Source organism: Macrobrachium rosenbergii, chromosome 6, assembly GCF_040412425.1.
Source record: "Macrobrachium rosenbergii isolate ZJJX-2024 chromosome 6, ASM4041242v1, whole genome shotgun sequence".
Classification (NCBI taxonomy): domain Eukaryota; kingdom Metazoa; phylum Arthropoda; class Malacostraca; order Decapoda; family Palaemonidae; genus Macrobrachium; species Macrobrachium rosenbergii.
Genome location: NC_089746.1, coordinates 54901963 through 54916511, shown reverse-complemented (window position 1 = coordinate 54916511; position 14549 = coordinate 54901963). Strand labels below are relative to the sequence as shown.

At 36.3% G+C, this 14549-nt stretch overlaps 1 protein-coding gene across 1 annotated transcript in view; it reads right to left on the bottom strand.

Annotated features, from left to right (window-relative positions):
* The window catches only part of LOC136839591 (uncharacterized), a 261759-nt gene that overhangs the window by 8906 nt on the left and 238304 nt on the right, over window positions 1-14549 (bottom strand). The window contains 2 exon segments of the mRNA XM_067105868.1: window positions 8197-9177; window positions 12097-12170. Of these exon segments, the coding sequence (XP_066961969.1) occupies window positions 8197-9177; window positions 12097-12170 (1055 nt within the window).

The following is a 14549-nucleotide window of genomic DNA, read 5'->3' as shown; positions in this document are numbered from 1 at the left end:
AGGTGTAACAGGAAGAAAATCCTCGCACCTGCACTATGAACCAATTGTTAGGAAGGGTGGAAAGTAAGATGGAAGAAAGAGAAAATGAACGGAGGAACAGGGAAAGGAATGAAAGGGGTTGCACCCTTACTTAGAAGATAATAAAGTTTTTTTTTCAAATGATGCGCCATTGCTCATTCGCAACGGGAACCTTGACTTTCCCCCTTGATATAAATCGTTTCTAGAATCACCGGATCGATTTCAACCACACTCTTGGGTAGAGATGATATAAGTTTGTTTAAATCAGAGACATCGCCTTTATTCTTTGACTGTATAACAAAGTTTTCTATGACAAGGTATATTTTAGTTACTTAAGACATTTAAACATCACCACTTCCTTTATTTTGATATACGCTTCGAATGGACTCGGCCTCATCGTCCTGAAAAAATCTCAGAGTTTTTTTTTTTTTTGCGTAAATGAAGAGGGTAAAATCTAAATTTTCTTAAGTAAAATTTTCTTTACACCTGCAAAAAAATCATACCATCAAAATAATCACATGTTCATTGTTTAATTCCATAGTTAATGTAAACTTTCCTTGTTAAGACTATCTAGGAAAAAAACCATAACTTTCATGACAGTTTACGTATTTGAGTGATATGATAAACATTATCGTCTTTATTTATATACGAAGGTTTTCTAACATCAGTTATATTTAATTATCAATTAATTTTGAAAGACATTAACTATGATAAGGCTAAGCCTGGGCTAAAGATGCAAGATACAAAACAAATGAAATACCAAAAAATAAAATTTCATACATAAAAATATGAAATAAATAAATCTCATATGGAAAAACACATGAAATTTATGCTATCTCAAATAAATCAACGAAATGGAAAGTATGTCACTAACTGATAATTCATAGCGCTCGATGATAAATGCTTTTATTTTCGTCAGAAACGCAGCAGCGGCCAGCATAGCAATCGCGCTATCGCATTTACAGTAGAGCCGTAAGCTAATCCTATGCCGTGCAGTCATCTGATAAACAATACGTCTTACTCATTTAGATCAGAGAGTATTCACTGCATGCATATGACAAGCTCGTGCATATTTAAAACATACGCAAATATATGAGATGAAACGTCACATTTTAGGGAATGGGTTTTAATTAATTCTGCTACACTAATATATTCAACGATGGCCAAAACAATTTTCTTAAGCGTCCATTTTCTCCCCATGGCAGCCCGAAGCTGGAGAGAGAGAGAGAGAGAGAGAGAGAGAGAGAGAGAGAGAGAGAGAGAGAGAGAGAGAGAGAGAGAGCAGAAAAAACTCAAATTGAAAGAGGGATTTTCAAATGCCCCTTTCAAAAACCCCTCATTTTTCCTTCGTCTTCTAGACACGGATGATCACTGGACGCAATTTTCATGTAAATCTACACTGGTTCATTAATGATAATGAGGTGCTATTAACTACACGTCCAATTCTGGAGTGAAGCAAAAAAATTATTAGCACCTGATGATTCTTTTGTTCTTCATTGTGTGAGTAACCAGATGCAACTGGAAGAGATCAGAATGATATTAAAATTGGAGTAATTTCAAAGTGAGAACTTTTATCAGTCTCTCCAATGTGTAGGTAAGCGCTGAGTGCAATCTCGTGTGTATCTGATTTTACATCATTAAGTTTTTATAGCGAAACTAAATAATGTTCATATTTGAAAATTTACAATCCAATTTCTGCATGGTAAATTTCTTCCGTTATATTTTTTTATATTTTTAGCAAAATTATTCTCATAAGTATTAATAGGGAAAGTCAAAAGCTAAAAAAAATATATAATATATATAAAATAATAATATATATATATATCTTATATATATATATATATATATATATATATATATATATATATATATATATATATATATATATATATAGATTTGCATGTATATATACATATATGTAATAAATTTCTGACTCACATCAGGATTGACCCCACAGAAGAAGTTGGAACCTAAGTACCAATGTAGCTAAGGCTTTACGTATATATTATATATATATATATATATATATATATATATATATATATATATATATATATATATATATATATATATATATATAATCAGTAAGCTGTAAACGTCCTTTAATATCCAATTCGCTCTACCTCAGAAATAATATATTTTCATATATGTTACCGAAGGGAATTTTTTAGTTGATTTTAGTTGATAATAAGTCTCGTCGTCTCGTGAACCAGCTCGAACCAGAACTCAGGACTACAGTGGACGCTTAACCCACGCAGCCAGCAAGTGAGGTATAAGTGGATATCGTCTCCCATACACAAATCGCCCGTCGAACTCAGGTGTTTGTATTAGAGACGATATCCACCCACCTCTGCCATGCTAACCATGTAGTGCGTTTGTCGCACGCAGCCATATTATGACTTTTTACCACATCACCGTGATTCATATACAATCAGTAAGCTGCAAACGTCCTTTAATATCCAATTCGCTCTACCTCGGAAATAATATATTTTCATATATGTTACCGAACATCTTCATTTCACAGTTATAATAATCCCTTTACAATGAATAAAGGACTGAACAATTTATCAAAGATCATGAATATATTCATAAACGTAAAATGTTACATGATAAATATATACGACTGCATGTTTCGCTTAATACAAGAACACGAGTTACGTCTTAATCCTCAGTGTAATTAAAAACTGTGTTCGTTACTGGCTCATTTCTAAATTCCCCTTATTGAGCTACAAAGAATTTCCCCACAGAAAACTAGAAAGACTTCAGGGTTGTTTAAGCAAATGTACATACAACTTTAAGCGTATACTTTTTTGTACTGTTACGTAAGACTGAAGAGAGAAGCTCAATTTTTCTTATTATTTAGACTTTCTGAGCTAGAACATTTTGCGCTGACTCATTTTTTCACATCTACAAAAATGTGCAAAGGGCGTTTCGGGAAACTGGGAAAAATTTAAGTCAAATTTATGAGCTAATTATATAGATATTGGGAAAACATGCAAATGAGCTCGAAGTAACTATATTTTGGTGGCAAATGCTTTCAAGAGAAGTTTTCCCCATTACCTACATATGCGTTATTTCAGTATCAAAAGTTTCCTATTAACAAGAGAGAGTCCATTCAACAGTGATAGTTTTCCCAGATACTTTGGCAAGCGTTCCTTCAGTAATAATGTCTTCTTCACTGAGCAGATATTATACGGACGTGCACAATCAATAGAATTCGCCACTAGGTATGCGTTCGCTCAATATTAAGTGTTTCCCATTCACCAGGTATCAATTTATTCAGTGGCAATGGTTTTTCACATTGTCTTGACATACGTTCATTCAAAACTGTTTTGGAATGTAAGTTTTAGGCCAAATGCAAAGCGCTGGGACCTATGAGGTCATTCATTGCTGAAGGGGAAATTGAGAGTAAAAAGGTTTGAAAAGTGTAATAGGAGGAAAACCTCGCAGTTGCACTATGAAACAGTTGTTAGGAGAGGGTGAAAATTAAAAAGAGAGCGAATATGCACGAAGGTACAGAAAAAGGAATAAAATGAGTTGCAGCTAGGGGCCGAAGGGACGCAGCAAAGAACCTTAAGCAATGCTTACAGTGCACCGCGTGAGGTGCGCTGACGGCACTACCCTTCTACGGGGTCAAAACTATTGTTGATTAAAGGAACTGAGGAATCATCGTTGGTGAAGGCAGGCAAGTATTTAGCGAACCCTTGAACAACAGCTAATCTCTGTTAACATCTCTTTCCTTGTATTGTTGACCAGGCCATGCACTCAGAATATGCGTCGCAACAACGAATCAACCGGCGTGGTCCTTTATGTAGTGACTTTGCTTTGAAGTCTTGGCATGTTATAAAACAAGAGTCCCTGGGGAGGGAATCACATTTTTTATTAGTAAACTCCCTGAATGAAGTAAAGCATATTTCCTTTCATACAATTTTTTTTCTTTCTCCCTCGGGGGTGCAAAACAGTTCTTCCTTTATTTTTCACGAGAGAGAGAGAGAGAGAGAGAGAGAGAGAGAGAGAGAGAGAGAGAGAGAGAGAGAGAGAGAGATAACCTTCTACTCCAAAACGAATGGAAACAAGGAGACAGAAAACAATAGGATGAAAATGCGTTTGATGTCTCAAATATCCAGGAACGGTATTTGAAATTCTCAAAATGAGATTCTTTGTTTGACCCTCCGGTACTACGGGTCGTTCGCACAAGAGGAGCATCCTGGCGATGATACACCCTTTTGTTTAGTCCAGTTCATCGGGAAACGCAAAACCAGCGAAGGAGTCAACCTTTCCGCTTTTTTTTTCTTTACTTTTTCCTGAATGAGCTCCAACAGTTATTACAGAAGAAAATGGAAGGTGAACTCTACGGGACTTACCAACTAGGAGGCTTTTATCATTATTAGTCATAGAGCACATTCATTTTTATAAAACAAATCAAAGGGTTCTGAACTAACTTGTTAATCTGATACAGAATGGAATGTCCGTAAGTTGTATAACAGGACAAAGTAACGCATTAAAAAGGAATAGATATGATATAAGGAATTTAAATATCCTACCGTCAAAGTAGTTACCATCACTGTACACAGAAACTATGTAAGTAAAGGTAAATATACGTAAACGTACATAACAAGTACTACTCACCGAGGCAAGAGGCTGTGGCAGAAGTCCAGGGTTCGCTAAAGCTGGTTACATAATGGTCTCAACCCAGCGTAATGCTGTTAAGTATGTCGCCTAGTAAATGACAGTTAATGACCCTTAGCACTTAGCTGGGAGCCAAAGGTGGAGCATGAAGGTGTTATTCACCATAGCCACGATTCCGAGGCCAGTGTGAATGTCTCTCTACAGAAAGGTCTCCACGCCCTTCGAAGTGGGCCGAGGGATTCTGAGTGCCTCAAGCTATCCTGAAGGAGAAAACTCGTACTTGATATTCGACCGAAAATTGCAAGAAATTAATAAATGAACGACGTATTCATGGGTGACAGCAAAACTAGCGTAAAAGTAGCAGCAATAAAAGGAGAATTCAAGATATTTTTGGCCTATCCACTAAACACGACTGATGAGTATCTTGTATTATTCATCGTCAAGGAGAGAGAGAGAGAGAGAGAGAGAGAGAGAGAGAGAGAGAGAGAGAGAGAGAGAGAGAGAGAGAGATCCTTTAGAGGCCGGAGGGAAAGCGCAAGTCAAATAGGCGAATGACTAGAAATGGAAGGGATATCAACGCATTGTTTTCTGGAAACTGGAGGAGGAAGCTTTCTTTTTCCAAAGTCAGTGAAAAAACAGCTTCATATCTATCATCATTCATAATATTCTGGAAACCTGACTGGAAGCGCAGTCTTGCCATAATGTTCCCAATAACCCTCTTCGTAAAACCGCACGAAAAAAAGAAAATCTTGATTAATTTCTACTAGACACCGTGGTGAGAATAGAGTACATAGAATTTAATGATAACAAGAAGGAGATAAAGCAGAATTGACTCATCCCATCTTTGATACCATACACAGAAAACAGTCTGCGTTACCGTCTTATAGAATCCAGAAGTCTCGGCAATAAGCTCTCTAAAATTTGGAGTCAGCGCTGAATTCTATGAATACTGTAATAAAAGAACAGAAAACACTGCCTTGTAACAGACAAGAACAAGGGTCATACAATGTAAGTCAATTTTGACAAATAATTCAGCTGCATATTCATCATGAGAGAGAGAGAGAGAGAGAGAGAGAGAGAGAGAGAGAGAGAGAGAGAGAGAGAGAGAGAGAGACCTATGCATAATTAAATCTCATTAATTGATACAGTCAGTCCCCTAAGCAGTATATTAGCTATGCTAAATGAAGTAGAGCAGGAGACGAGACTTTTAAAGAAAACCAAGACTTTGATAATTAACTAATCACCCACGAAGCTTACATTCCCCATTATGCTCATGTTGGCTAATTTACTTAGGTAATTATTCTAAATATTTGATAATAACCTGTGTTACTTTTTACTCAAGATTTCTTTAATCATAACACAGAACCATCTAAGATAACACTGCAAAAAGGCAATTCTTCCCACAGGATATTTTAATCTTTATCCAACTTGGTTCTGAGATTTTGTTTCACTACTGCTGGCATATTTTTTTTTAATGGAGGCCCATCTATTCAGGGATTTGATCTCCCTGGTAAAATAACCTTTTCATTTACTCTAAGATTAGCAATTACGCTGTACAATAGGTTCATTTTCGTAAAGTTGTATCTCTACAGAGAAATTCATCTTCTATTATTATCAACTTCTATTATTTTCTTTTAGATTTGTATACATGTTTGTGTTTATTTTTCCTCATTTTACGTTTCTTCATAAGAAAGAGGGTGAATAATAATAATAATAATAATAATAATAATAATAATAATAAAATTATTATTATTATTATTATTATTATTATTATTCTTATTATTCTATTCTATGTTTGTTAACGTCACTTAACAGATTTAACTTCAACAACAACAACAGCAACAACAACAATAATAATAATAATAATAATAATAATAATAATAATAATAATAATAATAATAATAATAATAATAATAATAATGAAATAAAGTTTCGTTATCGGTTGGAATCTCAGACACTAAGCTTCCTTCTCGAAATGCGAAAACATGGGGCACGTCATCCGAACTCTAACCCATTACGCGAAACTTCAGAGTTTGTGTATTTCATAAATCTCTAGGAAAAAGAAGCAATACACACACCAGAAAGATGCAATATATGGAAGAGGAAAAATTTCTTAACTATGAGATGTCATTGTACAAAATAAAAAAAAAAAACTTTTAAAATCCTGTCTTCATTTGCGTACATGTGAAATCCTTCAAAAATCCAAAGTGCACAGAAATATTAGACTTTCTTGGAAGAAGGACTCCCGAATATCACATTTCAGGGAAGCATGACTTTTTTTTTTTTTTTTAGATACAATGCCAAACCTTCTCAGAAAATCATCCAGCCATTTTCGGTTTTCCAGCCCAATATCTAAATTTAAATAAACACATATCGGGGGATTAATATTGTTTCATGCATCATATAATAATAATAATAATAATAATAATAATAATAATAATAATAATAATAATAATAATAATAATAAAATAAATAAATAAATAAATAAATAAATAAATAAATAAATAACTGGCTGCTGCTGTGACAGCATTAAGCAGAGCCATTGTTACGAGGGCTTGGTGCTTTAATACTCTCGCTGAGTCGCAAGGGAAAAGGAGCCTCAGTTAATGGTCGTGGATCCTTTGGGTAGGGAAATGCTCTCTACATAGCCTTGGGATGGGAAAGGGGTTGCCTTGGCTTTCGGAAGCAGTGACAGTCACTGCAGTTTTTTTAGAATGAGGGGAATCAGAACAGCGTTTCCATCACAGCCTTGTGCGAAATTACAAAGTAAGTTCTGCAGTCCCATGGTCCGTATCATTAGAATTATTTTACTACCTCGCAAGAAGACTGGAAAAATAATGGGATATATAGTCCTGAGAGTATATAGGACATTAGAACTCCCTAAGGAAAGAAAGCTGGCTAGTTTTGCGAAGCTCTAAACGTTTTTTAATTTTGGCCTTTTACGTAGATCGAAATAACCTCTTTTTTTTTTATTCATTTGTACATTTCCTAATGGGATGAAGAACACTGCTTTTATTAATGTGTAAACCTATATCGTCCGTGTGTTTCTTAAAGAATTCTGTCTCTCTGTTTGTCTCAATAATATACATGCACATTAAAAGAGACATAAAACATTCGGACATGCATACCCATGATATGAATCACAAGCATACATCTTAACATGATTGATTAACAGTGTTCACGGTTACTGCAGTTTCAGATGAAAGACTAGCAGTGTGGACACAGTTCTTTATTGAGACGTTGCCTGAATCTGTTTACTTATTTTATCTAGTAATAACTAGTGTTAGGGATGAAACACTGATCTGAAATTTCACCTGCGGCATTTCGGAAATATCGTCTAATCTGTTATGAATATAATCTATTAATTACTGTTGCGTATCGCAAGGACGTCACCAGCCTAATTAAATTTATAACAAATTTAACAAAGCGCTAGATTAACTTCTAAAAATTAGATGCTGCTAGATAAGGCAGAAGCTCATGGCGAGACGAGAAATCGAGCAATACCCAATATCTAATCTACGAAGTTCTGATGATCAGTGAAGTACCCACCTTATATTAAATTCTGGTCTGTTCGAAGTAAAACCGAGGGACGACTGATTTTGTAACTTTCTGACTTGTCCACTAAACTGACTCGGTGGTGAGTAGCTCCTCTGGCTGAAAGAAGAGTGCACACTGTGGCTCAGGGATTTATCAGCACCCCCACTTTCGCACACAGCCGACGATAGCGATGGAGAACATCCTTCCCTTCCGCTGATGCCGCAGGAGCTTTCCGAAACGTAGAGAGGCATCTCCTGAATCTGGTTATAAGGACTTACGTGGTCCTGACTCTTCGATCGCTGCACCATCTGGTTCGACTTTCTCAACGGCTGGCAGTTTTGGATGCATCGCATTTGGTGGGTTTCGCTCCTGTTGGCCCGGCGATGGCACAGTTTACTCAGGAGGTTTTCGTTCTTGCCGAAATGTCTCAGCTTTATCCGCGTTTTGACAGACTTGCTGTGAACGTGCAACTTGCAGTGCGCTAGAAATCCTTTTTTCCTGCCCTGCTGGCGGAAAGAACCGTCCCCAAAGTGTCTGTCACTCGAGAAATCTACGGTGTTCAGACTCCCTCCTTGAAGGGACCGTTCAGAATCGACAATGCTTTCGGGCACGGAACGAACAACGTAATCCTCACCGGAGTCATTCGATGCGTTCATTTTGTCCTGCCGTAGCATCACTAAACTGCCATCGTGGTAATCGCACTCGAACTCCTTGTCCTCCAGAAACAGATTGCTGTTCGATCGAGAGCCGTGTCTGTCCAGCTGCTGCTCTTGAACGCAGCTGTCGAAGGAATCCGAAACCAGGGACTTGTAGGAGACGATCTCAGCAGGGGAATGGCAGTTCGCGTGATTGCTAGCCTGTTTCATCTGGGAGAAGCGGAGGGTTTTGCTCTTGGACAGCGAACGGTTATGAAGTTGGGGGATCTGGAGAAGTGGGTAAGGCTTCGCCTGGTTTTTCTGTGGTGCGTGGTTTGGACGGGGGCTGAACTGGTTCCTGTAAAAGAAGTGGTAAGAAGCTATGTAAAAATAGGTTTGTAATGCATTAAAAACTCTGATACATAAATTACATTCGCACTCAATGGTAATTATAATATTGGTATATTATGTGAAGCTCGATTTTCCACAAAAAGGGGGCAGCAAGTTGAAAAAGAAGTATTTAGGGGTTGATGCATTAAATTTAAAGTAGTATTACCTGATAAAAAAGGAATACCTCTGCTAACAACGAAATGTAACTACAAATAACAAAAAACAAAGATACTTGGAATTTCTGAGAATTTAATCATGAAAAAAGAGCGGATTATTGAATTAAAAAATACAGAAAAAATGTACTCTAGGAGAATACACAATATTACGGGGCAACACGAAAATATGCCAAATGCTTATAGGCTGATAAAGATAAAAGTCAGACGTGGATTAAAGAATTTAAAAATGTCTGCTATTTTTTTTACAATATAGCGCATAGACATAAGCCTACTATAACTGATGTTTACAATTGCAAATGAATGTATGTTGCAGATATAATACTTAATGATATTCACAGCAAAATTATAAGGGGCATCAAAGTAAACTTTGTGCTTTGTCATGAAACAAAAAATTAGTTTTTTCTTTCAGCAACAATTGTTCTTGCCAGGAAGAAAATAATTCTTTATTACACTAAAGTATTTAATATTTTCTGGTAAAACTATTTAGTTTTCAGTACTCAGATTTTTAATTCTCTTAGAGGAAATAAATAAATATAATAGTGAAATTAACAACTGCACTACTAATAAAACTGTTTGTATCTATTTTGATCAACAAAACTAAACAATACTAATTATAATAATATAGTTTCTCATATGCAAAATTAGTAGTCCCCACCCCCGGGCTCCCTGTCTCTCTCTCTTTCTCTCTCATTGCCAGTAAAGACGGAAAATGAAACGTTCACCATCCATCTATTTACATACGTTCTTGAACAGCAAGCAAACATACAACCAGACAAAAAACAAGGGCGAATACACAAATCATCCTGCAGTTTCAGTTACGTAGGTAGTAATAATAAAAGTTAAAAAAAAAAAACTACATCGGAAGGTAAATATTAAGACTGTCAGCCAAAAGCCTATAACTCGAAACTAATTGGGTAATTCTACAGAAAAGGTCTGCGGGGCGCCGCGTTTAGTACCAGACCCTCGGGAGTGAGCACAAAAAAATTTTACGGAAGACGGTAAATTTCTCAAAATATCTTACCTGTACTGCATTAGATACTGTTCAGTCAAAACAGAGATATCGTTTTTTTAATAAACGAAATCTCCGCGCGAAGCCTTTCTTTAGAATTATCGCTAATTGATTTACATTCATTTAATCTTGGACGGAGGTAGATAGTGATCCAGAGCGGGCAGCTTAGGTTCCGCAAAAAGAAGTAATTAGAATCTCGTTTTCACGAATGGTAGAAACAAATTAACAGTGTAAACAGTGAAACGTAGTATGTAAGAGCCTTAGATTTTTCACAAATTTAGAAAAACGTGGACGCTCAACTCCGACCAGAAGAGACACTGCCTTGATTCTATGGTTTATTTATTCATCTATTTATTTTCAAGCTACTGATTTAGTTATCAAAATAATGAAGGTGCTGCATGGATTACTTTTTAATCTGTCGTTACAAATGTTAAAAGAACGAGGTACTTCAGAAGTAATTTATTGTCGCACTATCACATCTAAAGGTTCAGAGGCGAAAATGCAACATGGATACAACATAATTAACGGCAAAGAAAATGAAATGAAATTTTAAAGCATATATGTAACAAACTTTGAATTTAGTTAAGGTTAGGTTTATGCAAAGTATCGGTGTCTGTTTCAGCTTTAGCTATTGTAGGAAAAAAAAGAAGAAAAATACGACATTGATAACAGATGCAATTTTTCAGCATTGTGTCAAAATGGAAGACAAAACTGTACATTCTGTAAAAAAAAAAGGAAAAAACCATCATAACTCTTAATTGTATGACTCGAATAGGCGCAAAATGAAGAACATATACGAGGAAGATTTGTACAATTCTACTAAAACAAGTGAATATATAAGCAAGTAAATAAATAAACAAATAAAAAGCACAATAAAAGATTAAGTTCAGGCATTTTAACTATAGACACACTTTTTGCTGTATACGATTCCACACATCCAAATAAAATGTAGTTTAAAGAAATAAAAAAAAATCAGGACACATTCTTTTAATTTCCTTTCAGCACTCTTACCTCTGGCTATTCGGGCAGTGAAGAATAATTTTATCATATATTAACATTTACCCGTAGAGTTAACATTTTGAAAGCTAATGCATTAATAGGCTACGTAGGAATTAGCACTTTCAGTGTTATTTTTTTTTTAATGTAACTCAGTAAGGGTAATGAGCACCATCCGAGGTCATGCATGTGGGGAAATGAAGGCTCAGGTCATATGATCTTCAAAGGGAAAATTACTATCACAAAGTAACTAACACGCACGAGAGAGAGAGAGAGAGAGAGAGAGAGAGAGAGAGAGAGAGAGAGAGAGAGAGAGAGAGAGAATAGTACAGAATATAAAATTTAGGCCAAGGCCAGGCGCTGGGATCTATGAGGCCATTCAGCACTGAAACGGAAATTGACAGTAAAAAGACATGAAAGGTGCAACAGGAGGTATACCTCGCAGTTGCACTATGAAACAATTGCTAGGAGAGAGATGGTGGGCAGAATTGAAGAAAGAACATAAACGGAGGTACAGTAAAAGGAATGAAAGGGGTTGCAGTTAGGGGCCGAAGGGACGCTGTGAAGAACCTTAAGTAATGTCTACAGTGCACCGCATGAGGTGACTGAAGACAATACCCTTCCTACAGAGAGAGAGAGAGAGAGAGAGAGAGAGAGAGAGAGAGAGAGAGAGAGAGAGAGAGAGAGAGAGAGAGAGTTCACTCACCTTTGTGGAAGAGAAACAGGTCTGAGTCTTGTTACCATAATCCGGATGATGTTTATCAGGAAAAGGAAATTGACCTGTAAAGAGAGAAAATGGTTTTTGCAGACTATTGCTCAATAAAATATGTTCGTAATAATTCCAAAATCCTTTGCACAACGTTACAGAAAGTAGCCAGGGGGAGACTCACATTCCTTTAACTTATTCTTGAATAAAAACACTACTGACTAAATCTGAAATTACAAAGGCTAGGAAGGTGAACTAACTCTATGGGAATATTATGAATGATACATCAAATTGTATATTAAAATGCAAGTCAGAAGTCAATTTTCAAGGTGATGGAAATGCATCTTCACTTCACATTTTAATGAATTAAAAGTTGCAAACGTCACCCCCATTTCACAGGTTGGTGTCTAGGTGTCAGCAAGGTTGATTTAATATGTCAGGTTGAGTTCTGATCACTCTTAATAGCTATAAATTCACATGGAAAAATAAGACTGGGTGTAAGTTCAAGTCTGCACCGGTCACTTCCTTCAAGCCATCTGAAATTAACAAACGGCTTCAAACCAAATGTTTGTAATGATTTTCTTGCAATAAATCAATAGCTCTTTCTCAAAACGAGACAAATTCAACACTGATTTTTCCCCCTCATCTTTATTGTATATATCTTCTCAATGAAATAAGATATTTTCATAGGCGACTTTTAGCTAGCATGACGCTTAAACCACAAGCTACATACGTAAACCAGGCGGCAATGGAGTAGGCTATGACGTGAACTATGCAGATCAAAGAAATACAATCTGTTGGAAGATAACGCCATCACCCCTATGCCTGTCTGTCTGTCAGTCTGCCTGTTGAAGGACGGTAATTTCCTCTACGACGAAGCATGAGGCAGCAACGTAAGGCTGCCTCAGGGCACTAAATACCATATATTACATTAAAAGAAACAAAGGCTGCGTTTGAATCTAAAGAGAAAAGGTTGATATACGAGAATTTGTGCAACGTTTGAAATAATAGCATATTGATATTGGACTTTCTGCACGACTGAAATTCACATCAACTGGGAATACTCCCCAGGTCCGTTGTTGCGGGATTCTGATTGGTTTGCGGATTGGGCTGAACAGAGGTTTAACACTACTTTGATAGACAAACAAATATTACATGCTTTACTTCCATTCGGAAAATTAACTGGGAATGGTACGCACAAACAAGCACAGTTCAGCATACTGCCAGTTTTCGGATATTTTGGTTTCCACCGGATTTGTAGTAAGTCAGTAGAATAAAATTTGTTTTTGATTAGTAGAAAGTTTGATCGAATAAAGTTAAATGGGGGAAAGAATTTCATCTCTGTAATTAGTACACTGATAAAATCGAGAGTGTAATTATATTTCCTAAGCTCTTTCAGAAACTGTGTGGATCTTGCTTTCCCCAGATGGGTTTATACGTAGTTCAGGTTTAGCGTACTAACATGAGGAACCACACCTGTAGGCAGCTCAGGTTTTTTTAGGGAAGTTCCCTAGCCTTGCAACCAGTATACTTATATATTTATGAATCTGACGAAGAAATCAGGAATAATTCTTCATTTCTTCGCGACACTTATATAACTGAAATAATCAGCAACATACAGCATGCTAATTGAGGGAGCATGCTACTTCAAGGAAATACTTACTAATCTTGGAATATACATATTAACCATTTTTTGAAGAGTAATACACAAAAATTTCATTATTTTTAGAGAAAACTATTACTCCCTACCGTGACCAATGACTGCGAGCTACGACAGTGCGTGGAATTAATTTCAGCACATCGGATTTAAAATCATCGAGCTTTCAATCTTTGGCTCGAGATTCATTTCTGTAAGTCCTTGATGTCTGTTGATTCAGAAGTACTAAAGTGGCGCCACTGAATCACCAGCTCAGATTCCCCGCACCGTTCTTGTCAGTTATTTTGAGGGTTTCTTGGGTATTCTGCCAGCCTCTAGTACTGTGACCTGTTTTCGTGATATCCTAATTGTTTCATTAGGATACATTAGCTGCTCTTTTCAGAATTATAATTTGAAAATTCTGGTGCCTAAAAACTAAGTCTTGTGAGAAGTGTTTTAAATCTCTAAAGCTCAAGCCATAGATTATGAGAATATCCATAAAGCAGTATGTAGCTATTTAGCGTTAATTTTCCCATTGAAGAGATACATTCGCGTTTATTTCTGACAAGAAATGATGGCTTACTAAAGCGAACTGAAATAAACTTTACAGCTTTTACTTCCTCCAAAGAAACATCACTATCAGTTGAGTTATGACTGAGAGGCACATAGCTGCATTTTGCAAAGCAGAGAGGTATAGTTTCGGATATTTATGCTGCTGGGGCGGGAATTTAAATCCTATACACTACATTTTTGGATATAATGAGAATAACTATGATTTATGTTTCGCTGATTCACTGCTTTTACAATCTACCAGGAG